General features: G+C 44.6%; 1 protein-coding gene across 1 annotated transcript in view; it reads right to left on the bottom strand.

Moving 5' to 3' along the window:
• Nucleotides 1–2,227: 2,227 nt before the first annotated feature.
• LOC119855632 (potassium voltage-gated channel subfamily KQT member 1-like) overlaps nucleotides 2,228–24,374 on the bottom strand; it is a 765,296-nt gene continuing 743,149 nt past the window's right edge. Inside the window, exon 17 of the mRNA XM_043515017.1 lies at nucleotides 2,228–3,598. Within this exon, the coding sequence (XP_043370952.1) occupies nucleotides 3,443–3,598 (156 nt within the window). The 3' untranslated portion in view covers nucleotides 2,228–3,442. The remainder of the gene's footprint in view (nucleotides 3,599–24,374) is intronic.

Below are 24,374 nucleotides of genomic sequence, written 5' to 3'. Positions count from 1 at the left end.
TGATCCTCCACACCTCCTGAGGCACCTAAATGGATTTGTAACATCAACACTCCATACTGTGAGCCACGTAAGCATGTTTGTAAGTGCTTCAGGGCAGGCACTGTATCGTCTGTCTGTTCTGTCAAGAGTTCACCACACTTTGGGGGCCTGCCAAACAAATAAACAAAGCAAATCCCTTATTTACAGACAAATCACAGAGGGGAAGGCCTAGATCCTCACTGAAAACAATTGTTGTTCGGTGCCTCAATTCCTGTGAAGACCTGGGCCTAAACAACTAGCTCAAGATCACAGAGTGAATCAGTAGTAGAGTGAGAGGGATGCTTTGGGGTTCAGCCCAGATCAGTAAGGCATTGTGTCGCCACCTGCCCTGTAACCCTGGATGCCTCTGTGCTGTGGAGCTGCGGCTCAGAGCCCTGAGACCAGCAGCGTGCTCACAGCACCATAGTCTCACTCCAGCTGGGTTACTCCTTACAGGGTGACACCAACCGTGTGTCAAGCCCCAAGTTTCCCCTGTAGTGTCCAGTCCCTCCCACTGAAACACTCCCAAAGCCTTGTGTGTTTGCTGCTCCTTTAAAGAAGCAGTCAACAGCCCCAGCTTATTAGCATGATTGAGGATTTCACTGTTCAGTTTGAAAGACCGCACTGGGATGGCTATGTAATAAAACAAGTGTAAGTTTATTAACAAAGGACAGCTATTGAAGTGATAACAAGGAAGGTACCAAGTGATAGAAGGAGTTGGGATAGAAATGGTTGCAAACTAACAAAAGTAAGACTAAAACCTAACTTAACAACCAAGTGTCTTTTGTTCAAAGTAATTTTCTCACCACAGTTGTTTTTCCAGCATGACTGGCCAGTTCTTAGTCAGAATCCAACACAGAGCTCAAAGTGCTTTGTTTCTTTGGGTCTGCCTGTACTGCAATAAAACATCTTTGGCTGATCCAGACTGGCTGACTCAGGCTCGTGGGGCTCAGTTCTGCGGTGCAGATATTCAAGCTCAGGCTGGAGCCCAGACTCGTGAGATACCGTGAGATGCCGTGAGAGGGGATGGTCCCAAACTGGAGTGGTGGAAGTGCCCTAAAGGTAGGGGGTCATAGGCAGCTAAACCATGGCCCCGCCCCCTGTGCTGCATCATCCCCCCCCCAGGTCTCACCCGCACACTGCCCCTTCTCCATACAGTCCCACCCTCATGCCACCCCTTCTCCATAAGCCCCTGCCCTCACTCCACCCCTTTTCCCCGATGCACCACTCCTGCACCGCCTCTCCACCCCAAGACTCCACACCTTGTTTCCTCCTCTTCACCCTCCCCCTGTCGCTCACACTTATGGCCAGTAAAAAGTGGAAGGGCATAGCCTTTCCACTTTTAAAAGTGATGGGCCATGGCCCTCTGGCCCCCCTGTTCCTGTGCTCCTAGTTCCAGAGCCTGGGCTCCAGGCAGAACATTTAAAATGCAATTTTATAGCCCCACAGAACCAAGCCCCATGAACCTGCGTCAGCTGACATGGGTCAGCCATGGGTTTTGTATTGCAGTATAGACATACCCTTTGACTTTTCAGGTGAAGGATGCCAAAATGGCGTGTACTCTCTCTCTGCTTATATCTTCCAAACGTTGATGACTTTGTTTCAGGAGGCAGGAAGGTTTCCCGGAGCTGCAGCTTCCATCCTGTTAAGTGACCATCCCCCACACTTGCTTGCCTGATGGCTTTGTCTACCTGGCATGTAAATGTAATTTCATTGTCTCTCCTTGCTCAATTTACACTGGAGACACATTCAAGCAGGTGGAACCACATTCCTTTGCCTGCCTGCCAAACACACTTGAAGAACATATTTCCAGCACACATTTATAAGTTTTCATATGCCACCTGTACGTATACCACACAATAATGTTGACCAGCTTGTTGCCAGTTTGCATATGATATCTTGCATGACACCCTTTAGATACAGATGATGACAAAAGTAAGTTGGGGTACACTGAGCCGGTCAGGCCAACTGATATTCACTGCTACATACTGAGAAGCTCCTGGCCCTCTGGACGCTCTTACGGTCACAGCCAGGATTAGAGCTCAGGAGTTCCTAGCTCCTACTGCTATGCATAGTCCGGTAGGCCATCCTACCCCTCACTGCAAGCTGATACAGGGTTCATAGACCTCGGTTTGATTTTAGTTTCTTCTGAATTAGGTTGACTGTACTTACAACGAAACATCAAGGCAAATATAAAAAAGGCCTTAGTAAATAGCAATATACCTTTTTATTTACGGTTATTATTTACATTTTCAGCAATATTATTGCTTGGCTGATGTGCAAGAGAAGATACATTTTCTTACACAGGTAATTGTACGCATCATTAGCATTTCACAGAAACAATACTTCAGCCAGCATATGTACTCAATGTACAATCAAATTACATGAAAACACAGCATTTTTATATACAGCACTTTATTTAGATAAAGACTAGCTTTCATCTACAGTGTGTGTGCATTTGTTTTTTCAAAACATTGTCATTCAAAATCACGCCGGCAGCACTGCGGCTGTACAGGGTTAGTTCAGTCATTCAAACTGGGCTTTGCATGTTTTTACGCATCTCGTTATTATACCAGTTTCATTTATTAAAAATAAGGCAACTGGATTCAATAATCATCACTGAATGAAAGTAAAACAGTGAGAACATTCTGGATAACAGTCATCAGTGCAGCTGATAGCTATTAAAATGTTCTTGTGCTGTTACCCGAAGCAGATTTTATCTCTCATTTCTGTCTGTTCCAACGTGCATCTCGTCTCATTGGCAAATGCTTTGCTTTAATTAGCTGAGGTCTTGCTTCAGTCTTTCGCGTGTCAACCAGCCTCTGTACACTTTCATATTTTTAATCAGTAGCCTGTTGTCTTTACTTTGTCATTCAAACTAGCAGATAAATCTGTCCCTTTCATGATCTTCGCTGCTTGGTTGAAGTCTTTACTTCAAAACATGCTGTTTAATTTTCCTGTTCACTGATTTCCATTTGTTTCCTGTTCAAATGCTGGCCCCCTCCCCTGCTCGAGCATGCTGCATGCATTAAACTAGTGCGAACAGAAGAGTGAGTGCCAAAAAGGCAATCTTCTTTCGTTTCACCTATGAATGAGAGTTGTCCTACCCTGTTATGGGATTCTCACTTTAACAGTGTGCTCTGTGTGTGTGTATATATGGGTACAGTCCGCCTAAATACTACCACACTATCAGCATCCCACAAGCTGACATGGATTCTCCCATAATTGCTAAGATATTGGGTGCAAAAGTTTGTGGGTTTGTACACATCGGGGCATGATGAGCTTTTTTGCTTTTTTTAATTTAACAGACTGCCGCAGAACATTTAACTTCAGCCAGTGACGTATGCAGAAGTTCCAGACATCAATAATAAAAGTAACCATACTTGAAAGAAGGAGAAGGTGACTGGGTGGTATCCTGCCACTTTTACATTTTCCGGTTCATAGGAGGGGAATCCAAGGATGACCGAAAACATCTACCAGTTGGGGTGGCTGGGGTTGATGTCTGCGCTTGTGGCTGAGTGCCAAATTGAGTTTGGAGACTGCTCAGGATGTCATCAAGCTTTTGGTCCATCTGCGTGACCTGTTAGGAAATCACAAAGCGGATGGTCTATCAGATGGTCACACACCCTCTGCCTGTTCACTCTTGAGCTTACCTACACGTATTTTAAAAGAGAATGGCAGTGCTGTTGCAAAGGGGCAGCCTGATAATATTGGAAATAGAAATATTTTGTACAGAACTGGCATCCTCACAAACCCATGTAAACCAAATACAAAAACAAGAGGCTTCTACAACTCCCCAAACCACTGTGTTGTGCACAGTTCTGTGTTTTTAGGCTAATGTGAAGATCAAACCGTATGCTACAATAAAGTCACTGGCAAAGCCACAGAAATATCAGATTAGTGGTCCTAGAAAGCAGGCCCAGCAAAGGCTAGCTGAGTCATCCCCTCTGACCCTCTGCATTTTGCAGGGATGATCACTAAGGCATTCCCAGAAGTGTCTTATCTAACCTATCTTAGATCATCTGTAGTGAGGGTGCCTCCTTTGAAGATCTGCTTTGATAATGTATTGCACTGCTCAAATTATCTTAATTCCTCCCTCTTCCCCCAAGTCTATTTTACACTTTTGCCTTCCTCAGATTTAGGCCATTACTCCTTATTTTACTATCTTGGGACACTGAATGATCCCCTTCCTGCACTTATGATAGACAACTCTGTGATATGTATTATGATTGGAGATTTAGCTAGTACTATGTGCATTTATGTACATCATTTGAAGGCTGGCCTATAAAGAATATCGGAACTCTAGTTTGCTGGTAAATTATGGATCTATGGTATAAAGACTAACTTTCTATTAGAAGCTTGATTTTGATCGCTCCTTTCACTTCATTAAATCACTGGCTTTCCAGCCGAAATTTCTCATGCTTGTTCTCTAGACAGAGAACTTTTTACTTTTTTTGTTGACGGCTGGGTTCTATCCAACAAGATGCCTTGGAGATGCAAGTTTGAAAAACCAGAGGGTTATTTTGCTTTTGGAAAAGTCTTCTCGTGTGTATGAAATGTCATTTCAAATATGTTTTGGGCCAAGATTTTCAAAAATGAGTCGTGATTTTGGGTGCCCAACTGAAGGCTCCTTGAAGGATCCTGGTTTTCAGAGAGTGGACACACACTTTCTGAAAATCAGGCTCCTTCAAGGTGTGTCAAGCTGGACATTAAAGAAAATGGAGGCACCCCAAAATCACTAATCATGTTGAAAAATCTTGGCTTCGGCCCAGAAACCCCACATTGGTATTATTCAGTTGTTGCTGAGGGATTGATCCACACTCCAAAATGTTGCCACCTTCAGCATCTTGTAAGCTAATCATGATTAAACCTGCAGGATTCCATCATGATTATCTGACACTATGCTGAACATGAATTGTTCTGGGCTCCTGTGACTGGAAAGTCCTGATCAGTATCATGTCAGCTGCCTCTATTGTTCACAACAGAGCTCGAATGCAGTACAGCTTTGTAGTGCAGGCAAGCCCAAGGAGAACTAGTATTTTAAAGAATGTTGGATGGTTCATTTTGGAGTTATCTGTTGTGAAACTCTGAACCTTTGAAAACTCTGATCCGTCCCCACTGGGTCTAATGATGGTTGAACCTTTAAAGTGATACTGGATCTAAACAAATCTTTCATTTAAAGAGATATATCTAGCCTTTTTTGTTTTTTTAAAAGGATAGCTTAGGAAATTTTCAATAGCTGCCCGAATTGAACGTCTATCAGGTTGAGAGTTCTTTAAAAAACAACAGAAGCACATTATTCCCTCTCCTACCCCCACTCGCTCTCATTATACTCACCCACTGGCCACCAGAATTGTCTACGTAAGTTACATCTCCATGGCTGCCGTTATCTTTACATATAGACAACCTGTCACTTGGTGGGAAAGGCAGTGGTGGAGATCTGCCCCTCCCAACACAGAGACAGACACACATACAGTCTCCCTGCTGAAACCCCTGCCCTTTAATTCAGCGATTCTCTCAACAGTGCAACCAGGAGAAACTGGCCATGCTCTTGCCAGTCCCTAAGCACTGATGCTTCCTGTCCAACCATGGCGGAGATAGAATGGGACTGAACCTCTCTTTTAGCAGCAGAATCTGCACTCCTTCCTTCATCATGCTAAATCCCGGGAGGGGCAATTAGGTAGGAGCAGAATTTCATTTCCACACATCTCCCTGCTTGAAGGCACGAACATGGTGGTATCTCCCACTACAACAGCATCATTTCTACCACTGTAGGGGTCAAAAGGGGAAAAACAAAAATCACAAGGCTCCAGGACAATTTGTTATTAATTTATTTCCTGTATATGTTACAGAAACAGCACTGTCCACCTCTACCATTCCACTGCTACCTAGAAAAACCTTATTACTTAATCAACACTCTGTATACCAACTAGGGACCCACTGTATCTGAGATCTCCATTCCTACACACATCCTTATATGGATCTGAAGGCGACACCCTTCAGAAACAGGTCCGCTGTGCACCTGTATCCCAGCCACTCTGCATAAATTGACGAGTGAAGTAAGAGTACCATCATTAGCAAAAGACACTGAGGCATATGGGTAGAATGCATTTCCTCTTCTTGTGTAATCAAATGTTACAAAAGCTTCTAAAATGACAGTAATACTTATAATAGACCCATCTCCCCATTAAGTGGGTTGGACTGAGGGTTTAAGGTCAGAGTTAAGGTGATTGCGGAACCTTAACTCCATGGCTTAGCTTTCAAACTTTTTATTTTTCAGCAACTATTATGTTCTAGTAATGCTAGTTTAAAATAACTGATTTACAACCTTATTGAAGTTAACGCCAACAGTTGCCATAGACCATTTATATCTGGCTATATAGCATTGTCACAACAACCAGGGACACGGGCATAGCATGAACCTTTTGCTTTGGATTCTAAACTGCTAAAGACAGTCTGGGGTTGGAACTGGTTTGAGTGGAGGTGAGTTTTCAGAGACTCATGTTTCAGTGGTTAGAGGGTTTCAACACCATGCTAATGATCTTAGAGGAAAGGAAGGGGAGTGGGATGTCACATTGCTTGTTACAGCTCCCTGATTCTCTGGGCCAGCCTGTGCTGGTCCTGGCCTAAGGTGAGTGAGAGCAGCCTCAGAGTTGCTCTAACTTATACTAGCAGCATGTGGTCCTTAAAGGACCAAACACTAACTGAAGATGGTTATAAGAGAGTTCCATCCTCCTCCTGGTCCAACATACCCCCTATATCATCTATGGTACTCTGACCATTTACTTGTCCTATAACTCAGAAATCAGCCTGAAAGGGGTTAATGCTGTTACAGCAGCTCTCTCTCGGATTTAGTCAATGGTAGAAACAGACCTGTTCTCATTTCTTAACCCTTTGGAGCAATACATCAATGAAATGACATGGTGGTGAATTTAGTCCACGCTGTCTGACGCTCTGAACATTTCTTATGGTTGAAGTAAGAGAATCCTGCCTTTCTTCTCGTCTGTGCCCTCTTTTTCCTCCTCTTCTTTCTGGCCTTCTGCACTCCCATCTTCATCATAGATGTTTACCGAGTGGTGGGACTGTGGGTCAGATGTGAGCGGATGACAGGGACTGACAGTTGAGTCAAGTCACTTATTGAACAGCTCATTGTTGAGGTATTATGATGTCCAGTGGTGGGTGTGTATGGATACATCTACATTGTAACCGGGGAATGAAATAGCAGCGTGTGTAGATGTACCAGCATTAGCTATACTCTGGCTTGCTCCTAAAAATAGAAGACAGGATGGTCTGGGCTTCATGTGTCTCAAACTGGGGGCCATGACTCCTCAGGGGGTCACAAAGTTATTACATGGGGGTTGTGAGCTGTTAGCCTCCACCCCCCAAACTCTGCTTTGCCGCCAGCATTTATAATGGTGTTAAATATAAAAAAATGTGTTTTTAATTTATAAGGGGGTCACACTCAGAGGCTTGCTGTGTGAAAGAGGTCGCCAATACAAAAGTCTGAGAACCACTGGCCTACACGAAACTATAAACCACAACCCCAGCTGGAGTGTAGATGTACCCTGTGTGTGCAGAGTGTTACATACACAGACAGAGAAAACTGTATGGAGACAGAAAATCAGCGTGTTCGGTTAAGCATGTATTTGGCTGGAAATCTGGAAAACACTAGAGTTGTAAGGGTTAAGCAGCCTGGAATTAATTTAGAAACCACAGCCTTGATTTTCTTGCTCCCCAGTTCTTGAAAAGCCTGTTTGGCTGACGCCAGTAGTGACTCAACAGAATCTTTCTTAAGCAGAAATAATGTACAGAGCAGAAATTAAACCAGAGTTACTACACACGAAGAAGATGGGTATAAGAGCTTTAAGCAGGAAAATACGACCGGATGGATAAAAAATATTTTAAGGACTTCTGTAGTGAGATTTTGTCAATTTGCTCTAAAGTATATACTTGGATCTTAAATACATTATGCCAACATGTTTTATAATCATTCAAAAATACCATGCTTCTCAATGTACCAGTTCAGTGAAAGCATGTAACCGATAATAGTTTTGTTACAGGATTTATGTATTTTCTCCAGTAGGAAGAAGCACCAAAGTTTTTGTTTAAAAAGAAAAAAAAATCCACCACATAAAAAGAATTGCATGGCACTTTACCAACAGAGATAACATTTTGCACTTCCATAGTGTCTTCTATACAAGGGCCTGAAAAAGCTTCCCAGTCATTAATAAACTGAGCCTCAAAACATTCCTGTGCATGTTAGATACACACTGTATTTTAATGCCCATTTTACAGATGAGGAACTCAGGCACAGAGAGATTAAGTGACTTGGCCAACCTCAGAGAGGAAATCTGTCGCAGAACTCTCCTATTCTCAATCCTGTGCTTTAAGCACAAGTGCTCTAGACCCCTGCTTTATGGCCCCAGTTCAGCTACATACATAAGCATGTACCAACTAAGCATGGGCATAATCCCACTGAAGTCAATGGAACCACTCATTTAAAGAAAGATGCATGCTTCAATACTTTGCTGGATTGGGGCCGAGAAACTTTTTAAAATTAATACAAAATGTTAGGCTAGCCAACCTTGCTTAATAGATGCAAAATGAGACGTTTGGCAACTCAGGGCCTGTCTGAGGTATGTGGGATTACTCTCAGGAGTCAAGGCTGCCACATGAGTAAAACTTTCAGAATCAGGCCCTAATTTTCCCTAGATACTCAGACATAATGTAGCTAACCCTGCTAAATCTCCTAACAACTGCCACTTTCCCTCAGCCTGGCTGCAAACAGGACAAGTTGTCAGTTTGGAATAACATATCCAGGCAAATGCAAGGGCAAAGGGTTAAATTTGGAACACATTTCTCAGCTGAGTAAAGTGAGAAGCCAGCAGGCCTAACCACAGAATTTTCAGAGACGTGATATGCTCCTCGTAGGCTCCTTGGAGACAGGTGAGTTTGGCAGCTGTCCACTGGCAAATGGCAACAAAACTTCTGCTCCTCCACATTACAAAAGAGCTCCAGAGACAATCTACAAACTTTAATGCTTTAAAATACCCTCAACTGCCCTTTCAAAAGGAGACTGGAAATGCAGTTTGAAACATGAAGTTGCTATTGGGGGTTTAGGTTTAGGGTGAGTTGTTGAGATTTATATTTGTGTTAGCATTCCTTCTGAGAAGGAACTATGATTCTATAATGGCATGTGGTAGAGTTAAAAAAAAAGTCTTGAAACCAGCTCCAGTGAGTCATAGCAGAGAGCAAAGGGGAATCGGGTCATGTTAGTCACTGGGCCTCAGCAAGTCAGAGTTCTTAACCTTGAACACAGTGTTTGCATTCTGTATCTGACTGTTTGTCATCTGCGGTTGCTTATAAGTCTGCCTTTGTGAAAACCAGGGCTTTTGGCCCCTTTTTAAATACTTCATTTTAGCCCAGTGAGTTCACACTGATTATCTATAAAGGATTTCTGCAGTGTGAAAATGGGGACCCTAAGAATGGCAGCAATGTGGAAGACTGAATTGTGCTGTCAAATTTACCACAGGCTGGATAGATTCCTAATCATTATGAGTAAGCTTAATTTTTTCTCCGTCTGCCTCTCCTCACACACACAAAAAAAGCAAACTATACAATAAACAAAAGGGGGAAAAAGTGAATTGAAGTAGCCACATAATCTTCAAAAAGTTCACTCAATTTAAAACAAAAATGTTCCCGTTCATGGGTGTGTCTGCCTTTTAAATATTATTTCTGGAGGCTTGGAAGGCAGAAATCAAATATGTGAACAACTCACTGACTTGCACTGCTTCCAGATGAGGAGTATAAGGGGAAGATATGCTGCTGGAACACTAAATTGTGAACCCACAAACATGCTTATGTTCCACTAAGTGGATGTTGGCCTGCATTACATTTTTTAAAAAAAGTTTTCACCTTCTGAAAATTCCTTTTTCCTCGGGCACATAACAATCCAGACTTCCACAATCCCAATGAAGTTGATCAAAATAGCTGAGCTGAAAAGCAGAGTCTTTATGAAAATATCCAGAATGTTAGTGCTGTACTGCACAACACAACACTGGTATGGGGGATAGAAGACAATCTTTTAAAAGACCTTATTCCAAAACATCACAATGTGCTTGGTTTACAGCTTAGCTGGATTCTCTTTGATCTCCTGTTTGCCTAATAATTAGAAATGGGCAAACTAGTAGTTGCATCAATGGATTTGATCACTCTAACCCTGTTTTCTTTGCTTGTGAATTACCAGACTCATTTTTACCTATTTATTTGCTATCAGTAGAAGACTTTGTGCAAACATCTGTCAGTTTAGTGGTGCTGCTGAAACTCTTCATTTTAACTGTGGCCTTCTCTACACTGGCAAGTTTCTGCGCAGTAAAGCAACTTTCTGCGCTGTAACTCCAGTACAAGTACACACACACACACACACACACACACCCCCGTACAAACTGTACACACTGCCAAGCCACTTCATGCTCAGAAACTGCACAGTTGCAGCACTATAAAAAACCCACCCCGAAGAGAGGCGTAGAGCTTTCTGCGCCAGGGGTACAGCGCTGCAGTGCCAGCGTAGACACCATGGCCAATTACAGGAAATTTTGAAAGTCCCCTTCCTGTTTGTTCACTGATGCATGCAGTTGTCTTAGCGCATCTCTCCACATGGCCTCGCCTGCTCCACACACCAGCGATCCTCAGCTTGGAACAATGCCGAGGTGCTGGACCTCATCAGCATTTGGGGATAGGAGGCTGTCCAGTCCCAGCTGCGCTCCAGCCATAGGAATTAGGATACCTACAGATAGATTTCACGATGCATGACAGAAAGGGTCATGACCACGACACACTGCAGTGCAGGGTCAAAGTGAAGGAGCTGCAGAACACCTACCACAAGGCGTGGGAGGCAAACCACTGCTCCGGTGCTGCCAGTTCTACAAAGAGCGGGACATGATACTTGGCGGCAACCCCACCTCCAGTGCGAAGGCCACTGTGGATACTTCGTTGGCTTGCGTGCCAGTTGAGAGTGGACTGAGCCAGGAGGGGGAGGGATAGCTCAGTGGTTTGAGCATTGGCCTGCTAAACCCAGTGTTGTGAGGAAATCTTAGACAAGGATGTGGAGGGGGAGGGGGACCCAGAGGCAGAGGGTGACTCGGAGGTCAGAGATGCATGCAGCCAGGAGCTCTTTTCTACCCCGGAGGAGCCTAGCCAGTCACAGTGGTCGGAGCTTGGTGAAGCGCAAACAGGAGAGGAGGCCCCTGGTAAGTGTCTTTGATTTTGGGAATCACTGAAGCTAGTTGTTGGGGGCAGGAGGGTTGCAGAAAGCAGGCTTGTGTCTGTAGGATGCACGTACCCCCCACATGCCTGGTCTGAGCAGCAGAACCAGGTGTTCATTGACTCTTGCACTTCCTGGGAATCTGCCTCAGAGATCTCCAGGAAACTCTCATGGAGATACCGGGCAATCCACTGCCGTAGGTTCTTTGGCAGAGCTGCTCTGTTTTATGCCCCATTCAGGGTAACTTTCCCATGCCACTGTGCTTTCACTGGAGGTGGGGACAACTGCTGCACACAGGTGAGCTGCATAAGGGCCAGGGCAGAAGCCGCAGTCTTGGAGAAGACCCTCCCTTGATTCCCTGCTCATCCTCAGCAGCAAAATATCTTCCATAATGAACACAGCCTGTGGAAAACATGGGGACAATGATTATAAGCCCCTGCCCCCACAGTGCTGGCTCTCCCCAAGAGTCACATGCCCAGTATACAGTAGGGTACACTGATTTCCTCTGCCCCTGCAGATACTCACCATTTTGGGGGTCTTTGGCTCATGTGTGCCTGGCTGGGGTCGGCCAGCTAGTGACAGGTATGTGAATAGTGGCTGTGTTTTAAATCACTGAATCTGTGGTCAGTGTGTTGCAAACAATACTGCTTCTGTAAAATTTTGCATTTTGGCTTCACAGATATGACCTTGGGAGCTCAGCCTCCCTCTTTATTATCGCCGGCTGAACGGCTGTGTAGAATTAGAAAGTGACCACAGAAAACTAAGGAGGACTTTCTGTGTGATGTTATGATGCACTCTGCCGCCGAGAAACAGGAATTGAAGGAGTGGCAGGACAGCGAGAAGAGGGATCAAAAGAAGAAGGCCGCACACCAGAATGAAGCCACGGAGCGGCTCTTAAACATTATGAAGCGCCAAGCAGACACGCTCCAGGCACTACTAGCACTGCAAACCGAGCAGTTCTGTACCCACCCTCCCTGCAGCTGCTGTCGCAAAACTCTTTCCCATGAGCCCCCCAGACACCGCCAACACACTCTTATCAACCTCCTGGCTCCAGTCTGTACCTGCAGCATTCCACTCCTGCCCTATCACAGTCCAGCCCTGCAGAGTCCCAGTACCCACTGCACTCAACACCCATCCCTCTGCAGTTTAGCTCTGCTGAAGAACAGTACCCGCTGCACTGTACTCAAAGGACAAGGTTGCATAGGATACCTGGACATACACAAATCTTTAACCATCCTGGGATCCCACCTCCTCCTGGGACCCTACCTTCCCCCATCCCCCACAGTGCTGATGTGTTTTTTTGTTTGTCTCTCTCCTTCGGTTGTTGTTTTTTAATAAAAGAATTGTTTTGGTTTGAAAGCAATCTTTATTCCATTAATTGAAAGCAAACAGAGCCCTGGTAAGCAACAGGCAATTTTCTTAAACCTTCACAATGCATCGTCTGCACCTATCACAATCACTTCCTAGCATTATAAGCACGGCACTCCTGAGCATAGCAACAAATATTAGTGGCTTTCAGCTTCCAATTGCTGCCTCAAGGCATCAATGATCCTTATGGCCCCGCGCTGGGTCCCTCTAATAGCCCTGGTCTCTGGCTGTTCAAATTAAGCGTCCAGGCGCTTAGCCTCTGTGGTCCAGCCTTGAGTTAAGCTTTCACCCTTTCCTTCACAAATATTATGGAGTGTACAGCTGTAAGCATAAGAATATTGTGATCAGCCAGGTCCAGCCTCCAATATAGGCAGCACCAGTGGGCCTTTAAACGGCCAAAAGCACACTCAACAGCCATTCTGCACTTGCTCAGCCTGTTGTTGAATCACTCCTTGCTGCTGTCAAGATTCCCCGTGTATGGCTTCATAAACCATGGAATTAAGTGTTAGGTGGGGTCTCCCAGGATTACAGGGCATTTTGACTTCCCCTATGGTGATCTTCTGGTTCGGGAAGAAAGTCCCTGCTTGCAGCTTCCTGAACAGGCCAGTGTTCTGAAAGATGTGTGTGTCATGCACCTTTCTGGACCAGCCTGTGTTAATGTCCATGAAACACCCCACAGTGATCAACATGCGCCTGGAGAACCATAGAAAAATACCCCTTCCAATTAAGGTACTTGGTGGCTAGGTGGTCTGGTGCCAGAATTAGAATATAAGTGCCATCTATCACCCCTCTGCAGTTAGGGAAGCCCATTTGTGCAAAGCCATCCACAATGTCACACATGTTGCCCAGAGTCACGGTCTTTTGGAGCAGGATACAATTAATGGCTCTGCACACTTTCATCAACACGACTCCAATGGTTGACTTTCCTCCTCCGAACTGGTTAGCGACCGATCGGTAGCAGTCTGGAGTAGCCAGGTTCCACAGTGCAATCGCCATGCGCTTCTCCAATGACAGTGCAGCTCTCATCCTCATGTTCTTGTGCCGCAGAGCTGGGGCAAGCTCATCACACAGTCCCATGAATGTGGCTTTCCTCATCTGAAAGTTCTGCAGCCACTGCTGGTCATCCCAGACGTGCATGATGATGTGATCCCACCACCCAGTGCTTGTTTCCCAAACCCAAAAGCGGAGTTCCACTGTGGTCAGCACCTCCGTGAATGCCACAAGTAATCTTGTGTCATAGCTACTACGCGTGGTGAGATCAATGTCACACTCCTCTTGCCTTTATAGTTAAAGGAATAACTCCACTGCCACTCATGACGTGTTAGTGAGGGTGAGCAGGATACTGGTCAACAGTGCGGGATCCATTCCTGAAGATCAAAGAGGCAGAGCACGCAGTACACAAACTGTTGAAAGATGCTGCCAAACAGGGATTGCTGGGATGAGAAGCAATGCATCATGGGCCATTGGGACAGGACCCAGGATGCCCCATGACCCCCTCTGTCTTCCCACAATTCTTAGCAGCAGAAGAGGAAGAGGTGCTCTATGGGATACCTGAGTCCACCGCTCTGAACACCACTGCAAGTGCCACAAGTGTGAACACGCTATTGCGCAGGCAGCTGACTGTGTGACCACATGACAGCGGTTTCCCTTCAGTGCTGTCTGGATAGCAGTGTAACTTCTCGCAATGTAATTCTGCCAGTGTAGACATACCCTGTGTCTCAGTAGTCACCATTCATTATTTGTGGCAGATGACTGGTCACCTAAGGCCTTTTCTATATGGGAAAATTTGTATCTATTTTAACTAAATTAGTTAATAAACTAAACTAATTTAGTTCAGTTGGTGAAACCCCCTTGTACGGACACTTGATTTAACTCAAGACAATTCTTTAATGATTTAGTTCAGGAGTGGCCAACCTGTGGCTCCGGAGCCACATGCAGCTCTTCAGAAGTTAATATGCAACTCCTTGTATAGGCATCAACTCCAGGGCTGGAGCTACAGGTGCCAACTTTCCAATGTGCTGCAGGGGCTCACTGCTCAACCCCTGGCTCTGCCACAGGCCCTGCCCCCTCTCCACCCCTTCTCATCCGCTCCCCTGAACCTGCCGTGCCCTCACTCCTCTCCCCACTTCCCCAGAGCCTCCTGCACGCCACAAAACAGCTGATTGGGAGGAGAGGGAAGGTGCTGATCCTCGGGCCTGCCGGTGGGTGGGAGGCGCTGGGAGCAGGGGGGACCTGATAGGAGGCTGCTGATGTATTACTGTGGCTCTTTGGCAATGTACATTGGTAAATTCTGGCTCCTTGTCAGGCTCAGGTTGACCATCCCTGATTTAGTTGAACTGGTACAATTTTCTCAAGTAGACAAACTCTAAGTCACATGGTACCGTTTCTTGTGTTAAACAGTTCAGTGGTTTGATAAGGTACAGCAAAGCCTATATTTAGATTTATGGGCTCTTCTACGCCTACAACTATATCCGATCATTCAAACACAATTTTGCCTATTGGATAGTTTGAAACCTTGTTAATTTTCTAAGAGTTAAAAAAATGGTGTGCTTGTAGTGCTGCCCAAAGATTGACAGCTCGGAAGACTAAAGTCCTTTATCCATAAAATGGATTGAGTGCAGGCAACCTCCCTGCAACTTTCCTCTCCTTACCTATCCAATTAGTCTCAACCATGAACTAGAAGACCCACCCCTGGGATGAAATATTATGGCCCATTTAAATCTTGTGCTCTTTGCTGAGACTGTCAACAGATGTGAATTATGGTGAGCGCTTTTATTATACTGATACCTATCTACTAGCAACTGGATCACCACTTAAGAGAGGCCACCAGCAGCTTATTTTTTTAGGACCTGGTCTTGCAGGGTGCTGAGCACCCTGGGTCCAAACCAGTCAAGCAGGCGCTAGCTCAAAGCAGATGAATAGTTGCGCTGACTTCAAGTTATGCATATGATTAAATGTTTTGCTGGACTGGGATCAGGATACTAAGAATCTGGAAGGATTGTACTTTCAGAATAAGCTTTCTTTGTTTCCTAAAATATACATACCATACACGCACACACTTTTATTTATATACACCACTATTTTATATTCCAATTTAGTGGTAGAATCTCTTATATGCTTTTTTACATTCCTGGCATTGTAGTTGGAATCAAACCTGATGTCCTTCATAATATGGGTTTGGTGGTATTACTGGTAGATAAATGGCTGCTTCTGTTTTAATACAACATAGTTTTACAAAAGCTAGATCATGCCAGACTAATTTGATCTCTTTCTTTGAGAAGATAACCAATTTTTTTAATAGCTGAATTGGCGAAGAGGGAATTAATATGAGAATTGAAAGGTGGATAAGGAGCTGGTTAAAGTGGAGACTACAATGGGTCATACTGAAAGGTGAATTGACAGGCTGGAGGGAGACTACTAGTGGTGTTCCTCGGGGACTGGTCTTGGGACCAATCTAATTTAACATTTTCATTCATAACCTTGGCACAAAAAGTGGAAGTGTGGGAGATATTGCCAATATGGAGGAGGACCTCCTTACATACATATATACAATATCATAAAGAAGATCTGGAGGACCTTGAAAACTGGAGTAATAGAAATGGGATGAAACTGAATAGTGCAAAGTCATGCACTGAGGGACTAACAACAAGAATTTTCACTATAAGCTGTGGGCTTTTCAGTTGAAAGTGACAGAGGAGAAGAAAGTCCTGAGTGTATTGGTTGTCACAAGATGACTATGAGCTGCCAAGGTGATGCGGCCATGAAAAAAAACTAACACAATCCTAGGATGCATCAGGTAGGTATTTCCAGTTGAGAGAAGGAAGTGTAATTGCCATCATACAAGGCATTGGTGAGACCTTATTTGGAATATGTGTGCAGTTCTGGTCTCTTATGTTTAACAAGATGAATTCAAACTGGAACAGAGAAGGGCTACTAGGATGCTCAGAGGAATGGAGAACCAACCTTACAGAGAACACTCAAAGAGTTTGGCTTGTTTAACATAACCAAACAAAGGCTGAGGGGAGATACGATTGGTCTCTATAAATAAATCACAGGGACAAACACCAGGGAGGAAGAGGAGTTATTTAAGTTAAATGCAAATGCTGGCACAAGAACAAATGGATATCACTATCCATTACCAAGATTAGGCTTGAAATGAGATGAAGGTTTCTACTCATCAGAGAAGTGAAGTTCTGGAACAGCCTTCCAAGGGAAGCAGTGAAGGCAAAAAACCTGACTTGTTTTAAGATTGAGCTTAATAAATTCATGGAGAAAATGGTATGATGAGATCACCTACAATGGCATATAGCCCATTTGTGATTGCTAATAGCAAATATCTCCAACTTTCCCTCTCCTGGTATTGACACCTCCTCATCAATTATTGGGAGTGGACTACATCCACCCTGATTGAATTGACCCTGTCATAGAATCATAGAATCATAGAATCATAGAATATCAGGGTTGGAAGGGACCCCAGAAGGTCATCTAGTCCAACCCCCTGCTCAAAGCAGGACCAAGTCCCAGTTAAATCATCCCAGCTAGGGCTTTGTCAAGCCTGACCTTAAAAACCTCTAAGGAAGGAGATTCTACCACCTCCCTAGGTAACGCATTCCAGTGTTTCACCACCCTCTTAGTGAAAAAGTTTTTCCTAATATCCAATCTAAACCTCCCCCATTGCAACTTGAGACCATTACTCCTCGTTCTGTCATCTGCTACCATTGAGAACAGTCTAGAGCCATCCTCTTTGAAACCCCCTTTCAGGTAGTTGAAAGCAGCTATCAAATCCCCCCTCATTCTTCTCTTCTGCAGACTAAACAATCCCAGCTCCCTCAGCCTCTCCTCATAAGTCATGTAAACCCTGTCAACACTGGTTCTCCACTTGTAAGATAACTCCTTTCTCTTCATGTGTCAGTATAATAATGCCTGCATCTGTAATTTTCACTCCATGCATCTGAAGAAGTGCGGTTTTTACCCACAAAAGCTTATGCCCAAATAAATCTGTTAGTCTTTAAGGTGCCACCAGACTCCTCATTGTTTTTATTATAGAGTTCTTTCTCGGGTGTCTGGCTGCTGGTAGTGCAGGGTCCATCTGATTGCCATATTTGGGGTCAGGAAGGAATTTTGCCCCAGGTCAGATTGGCAGAGACCCTGGGGTTTTTCACCTTTCCCAGCAGGATGGGGTTTGGGTCACTTGAGTAAATAGTGGGTTCCCTGTAAATCATGAGTTGAGGACTTCAGTAATTCAGCCACAAGTTATGGGTCTATTATAGGAGTGGGTGGGTCAGGTTCTGTGGCCTGTGATGTGCAAGAGGTCAGAATAGATGATCACAATGGTCCCTTCTGACCTTATAGTCTATGAGTCTAAAAAGACTTTGTTTAACTTGATCCCATTATCAGGAGGTTTTTGCAAATGGATATGGACTGATTTGGAATTTGAGACTTAATCACCGCTCACCACAGACGCCAGCTTCCTCCTTTCCCTGGGGGTGCTCAACCCCTGCTCTGTCCCAGATCCCGCCCCCACTCCACCCCTTCCCCCAAGGCCCCACCCGTGCCCCGCCTCTTCCTGCCCAGTTCCTCTCCCTCCCCCCAGTGCCTCCTGCATGCCACGGAACTGCTGATTGCAGTGGGTGGGAGGCGCTGGAAGGGAAGGGAAGGTATTGATCAGTGGGGCCGCTGGCAGGTGTGAGGCATTGGGGGAGGGGAAGGAGCTGGCTGCTAGTGGGTGCTAAGCACCCACTAATTTTTTTCTGTTTCTGTTTTTTCTAATAATTTTCTTCAGGGCTGGAGCACCCACGAAGTCGGCACCGATGCTACTCATCCCTTGCAGAAGATGAGGCTGCCAGATTGTGTAATTGAGGTGTCTAGCGAAACACCCATATTAATGCCACCTTCATAGAGATTTCACTGTGTGAATATTTTGACAGATCTGCAAAACAGGGAACTACAACTCCCATCAGCCCCCTGGCCACTGTGCATCCCCTTCCTCCTGGGACTACATTTCTGTGATGCTCTGTACCTTGGGGGAACACCCAACACCCCCATGTTAACTTTATAAAATGATTGTGTGGTATCCAATGTAAAGTTTGTCATGTTGGGTGTCTTCGGAAGGCTCATGATGCACTGAGCATGGTTGTTACAGTAATGTTATAGTAAGGTTATAAACTATAATTTCATGTATATAGTTATGAGGCTGAAAATGTATCCTCATGGCTTAAAGTAAGCCCAGGCAAAACCTCTCCAAGAACAGAGAGGTAGTTCACACCTCATCAGGGTGTGTATGGGACAAACTCAGCCCGGCCTCAGAGGAACAAAGGACGCTGGCTTAGGCAGCAATAAAATAATCTGTTACACCCTTGAGGGAGTCACCCCCCTTCCTTTGGTCAGTTTGGTAATGCTCACCTGACTCTGAAGTGGGGGGGCAAAGCCAAGAGGAAAGAAAGGACATGATCAAAGGGGGAGACATTTGCCATGCTCCCTCTCTCTCTCTTCCACCTACATCTACAGACACCACACCAAGCGACTGAAGCGCCAATCAAAAAAAAAAAAAAGCCTGGCTGAAGAGCATCCAGCCAGCCTGTGGTGAGAAGCATCTAAGATTGTAAGGGCATTGCAAGTGTTAAGAACAGCTTAGAATACATTTTGCTTTTATTTCATTTCACCAAATCTGAGTTGTAGCGCTTTGACTTATACTAACTTAAAATCTATCTTTATAGTTAATAAATGTATTTGTTTATTCTACCTGAAGCAGGGCGTTTGGTTTGAAGTGTGTCAGAGACTCCCCTTGGGATAACAAGCCTGGTACATATCAATTTCTTTGTTAAATTGACAAACTCATATAAGCTTTCAGCATCCAGCAGGCATAACTGGACACTGCAAGCTGGAGGTTCCTAGGGTTGTGAGATATTGGCTAGTGTCATTTGGTTGCACAATCCAAGGAGCAGCTACTTGCCAGAGGCTGTGCGTGAACAGCCCAGGATTGGGGGTTCTCACAGCAGAGCAGGGTAAGGCTGGCCCCCAGAGTCAAGGATTGGAGTGACCTAGTAGATCACCAGTCCGGATAACACCAGAGGGGAACGTCACAGTTTCCCATCAGCCCACTCCCTATTGCACTTCCCCTGGCCATTTAAGAGGAAAGCTACTGACCGGAAAGTGGCAGGACTCTGCTTGGGGGTGAAAGCCACATAGCAGCAGGGAGCTGCAGAGAAGCCCCAGGACCTGTATGCTGAGTTGCATGTGGAATAGGTTGTGGGTGCCAGACATCACAGCTGGGAGCAGCAGTGGCTGGGCAGGGAACCAGGGCAATAGCAGCCCCAAAGAGAGACACTAACTGAGCCCGGCTTGGAAATGCACAGATGCTTATTAGCTTGAATAGAGACTGGACTGGAGACGGCATAAGCCTGAAGAGCCCAGATTCTCGACTGGACTACTCCAGGGACCCAAACAGGAGCCGCTATTGCTCACTTTGAACTGTAACTGTTTAAGCCTCTGTACCTAGGGCTTTGCAACCTTTTCCGCCAACCCTCGTAAAAACCTTCCCTTAGCCATGTGTCGGAGTGGTTATTGGGCTACAAGGCCTAGCTGCCAAAGCACCTACAGTACTGCCCTCTGAAAAATGGAACACCAGGCATGCTAATGGCACCCTAGATGTTCGGGGTACAGAGTAACCCCAATAATTACACAAATACACAGATAATCAGTTGCCAACTCTGCAAGCCCTTAATATGCATCAGCACAATTCCTGATCCTACTCCCTTAAGAGTAAAATATGGAGGATCAGTTCCTGTTCTCAGTGAAGACAATGGGAGTTTTATCACTGATTTCAATGGTTCTAAAAAAGGAAAAAAGAAAAGCAGAACGAATTTCAGTGAAATCTGTTGTTCTGAAAGATACTGTCCCCAGAAACATTAAAAATAAATATATAATCCATCTGAATATCTTGTTTGACTTAGTTCTCCTACCTCTTACCAGATATCTCTTATTTATTTTCATTTCATTAAACTTATCTATATAATTCCTCCATTTTCCAGTCCTCCCTTCCTTTATCCCAAACATACCCACCTATTCTTAGGTCAAGTGTTATGGCCTAGAATATATTAACCTTTATTTTAAGTATAGTTTCATTTGTTTTGGTTTCCATCTCCCTTTCCTGTTTAAATGAAAACACAAATGTCTATTCCTCTGCAGTTTGTTCCTGGGGTGTTTCCTGTTGCTACTCTTTCAGTGAGCTCTATATTCTTAAATTTCCTACACCACAGTCATAACGGTTAACCTTCATGCTAAGAAGTCTGCTTTCAATTGCAGCTTCTGATGTAATACACTGTCCACACTTCATCACCAGGCTGCTCTCAAGACTCACAGCTTGAGTGCTTATTTCTAAATTAGGCTTGGTCGACACAAAAATTTTGTATCAGCACAACTATATTGGTTGAGGGTGGGATTTTTTTTTAAACCAGAACAGTTCAAGTGGGATGATCCCTAGTGTGGATTCAGTTGTACCGATGTAAAAGTGCCTTATACCAGTAGAACTTATTCCCCTACCTGTATGGGAACAGCTATACTGGCACCTTTCTAACTGCATCCACACTAGGGGGGTTGTGCAGCTTTAACCATACTGGAAAAATTTAAAGTGATACAACTTTTTGTGTGTAGACAAAGTATTATAGAGGATCCCTTGAAATTGCTTTTTCCCCCCACCCCTCCCCCACAACAGGTACGTCGGCAATTGTTTAACAGTTTCTCTACTGATGGAAATATGGGTTGTTTTTTTTGCTGTAAGGTTTTTCATTCTTTTCCCTCTCAGGTCCTGCTCAGATTCTCCTTGTAATCTTGCCATCTGTATTTGCGACATCACAATGCAACCATGCCCTGCTAGTCTTAGCTAGTCACACGGTTGTGGCTACAAGTTCTGCTGCAAAACCAGGGTGAAAAAAAAATCAAAGCTGGCCCAGACTAAAGGGCACATAAGCAGTTTTTATGAGTCACACCTTTATTTCACAACATATGCTTCATTATAAGATGCCAATTTTTTTTCAGCCCCAAACAATATTAGACAGAGAGATGCACTGGAAAAAATACTAAGTACTTTTAATTGTGCCAAGGAAGAACTGACTAAGGAGGTTAGACAGACTCTCCAGTTAGCTGGATGTGATGGTCTTGTTATTTGTTCGCACCACGATCCTTGGTGTAAGTAGCATGGTATCACATCCTCCATTAACTGATTTTTTTTGCTTTTACTTTCTCTTAAAGCTGTGTTAAATCTCTACTACCATAAAATATATCTATCCACTTATTGGTCTGGCTAGACATTTCTAGTGACTGTGAGAATAATGACAGGTTTCATAATAGCAGCCGTGTTAGTCTGTATTCGCAAAAAGAAAAGGAGTACTTGTGGCACCTTAGAGACTAACAAATTTATTAGAGCATAAGCTTTCGTGAGCTACAGCTCACATCACTTCATTGGATGTGAGCTGTAGCTCACGAAAGCTTATGCTCTAATAAATTTGTTAGTCTCTAAGGTGCCACAAGTACTCCTTTTCTTTTTGCGAATACAGACTAACAAGGCTGCTATTATGAAACCTGTCATTATGCAAGGCACTGAATTTAGCCGTATAGAGTGGAAATCTGTCAACTTCATGAAAAAACTCATACAGATACAAACAGACATCATCTTCCTCTCCAAATGCAAACAGATGGACATCATACCGAAAGGACTGAAGGTAAAAAATCCATTACAATCTACATACCACACAGACTATGCTGACAGCTTGTGCCACACACTCTCAAAGAAACTGCGGAACCACCTGATCAACATCCTCTACAGCAAACAGGGAAAGATTAAGAATGAGCTCTCAAAACTGGATACTCTCATAAAGAACCAACCTTCCACACAAACTTCCTCGTGGCTGGACTTTACAAAAACTAGACAAGCCATTTACAACACACACTTTGCTTCTCTACAAAAGAAAAAGGACACTAAGCTATCTAAACTACTACATGCCACAAGGGGCCACAACAATGGTTCCCGTAACCCACCCAGCAATATTGTTAATCTATCCAACTATACTCTTAGCCCAGCAGAAGAATCTGTCCTATCTCGGGGTCTCTCCTTTTGCCCCTCCACCCCCTCGAACATGATACAGTTCTGTGGTGACCTAGAATCCTATTTTCGACATCTCCGACTCAAGAAATATTTCCAACACACCTCTGACCAACATATTAACTCACAGAGACCTTCTTACCAACACTACAAAAAGAAGGATTCTGGGTGGACTCCTCCTGAAGGTCGAAACAGCAGCCTGGATTTCTACATAGAGTGCTTCCGCCGACGTGCACGAGCTGAAATTGTGGAAAAGCAGCATCGCTTACACCATAACCTCAGCCATGCAGAACACAGTGCCATCCACATCCTCAGAAACAACTCTGACATCATAATTAAAAAGGCTGACAAAGGAGATGCTGTCGTCATCATGAATAGGTCGGAGTATGAACAAGAGGCTACTAGGCAGCTCTCCAACACCACTTTCTACAAGCCATTACCTTCTGATCCCACTGAGAGTTACCAAAAGAAACTACAGCATTTGCTCAAGAAACTCCCTGAAAAAGCACAAGAACAAATCCGCACAGACACACCCCTAGAACTCCGACCTGGGGTATTCTATCTGCTCCCCAAGATCCATAAACCTGGAAATCCTGGACGCCCCATCATCTCAGGCATTGGCACCCTGACAGCAGGATTGTCTGGCTATGTAGACTCCCTCCTCAGGCCCTACGTTACCAGCACTCCCAGCTATCTTCGAGACACCACTGACTTCCTCAGGAAACTACAGTCCATTGGTGATCTTCCTAAAAACACCATCCTAGCCACTGTGGATGTAGAAGCCCTCTACACCAACTTTCCACACAAAGATGGACTACAAGACGTCAGGAACAGTATCCCCGATAATGTCACGGCTAACCTGGTGGCTGAACTTTGTGACTTTGTCCTCACCCATAACTATTTCATATTTGGGAACAATGTATACCTTCAAATCAGCGGCACCGCGATGGGTACCCGCATGGCCCCACAGTATGCCAACATTTTTATGGCTGACTTAGAACAACGCTTCCTCAGCTCTCGTCCCCTAATGCCCCTACTCTACTTGCACTACACTGATGACATCTTCATCATCTGGGCCCGTGGAAAAGAAGCCCTTGAGGAATTCCACCAGGATTTCAACAATTTCCATCCCACCATCAACCTCAGCCTGGACCAGTCCACACAAGAGATCCACTTCCTGGACACTACGGTGCTAATAAGCGATGGTCACATAAACACCACCCTATATCGGAAACCTACTGACCGCTATTCCTACCTACATGCCTCTAGCTTTCATCCAGATCATACCACTCGATCCATTGTTTACAGCCAAGCTCTACGATATAACCGCATTTGCTCCAACCCCTCAGACAGAGACAAACACCTACGAGATCTCTATCATGCATTCCTACAACTACAATACCCACCTGTTGAAGTGAAGAAACAGATTGACAGAGCCAGAAGAGTACCCAGAAGTCACCTACTACAGGACAGGCCCAACAAAGAAAATAACAGAACGCCACTAGCCATCAGCTTCAGCCCCCAACTAAAACCTCTCCAACGCATCATCAAGGATCTACAACCTATCCTGAAGGACGACCCATCACTCTCACAGATCTTGGGAGACAGGCCAGTCCTTGCTTACAG

The sequence above is a fragment of the Dermochelys coriacea genome, chromosome 1 (genome assembly GCF_009764565.3).
Source record: "Dermochelys coriacea isolate rDerCor1 chromosome 1, rDerCor1.pri.v4, whole genome shotgun sequence".
In the NCBI taxonomy this organism is placed as follows: domain Eukaryota; kingdom Metazoa; phylum Chordata; order Testudines; family Dermochelyidae; genus Dermochelys; species Dermochelys coriacea.
Note: the sequence above shows the minus strand (reverse complement) of the source record. Positions and strands in the feature narration are given on the sequence as shown.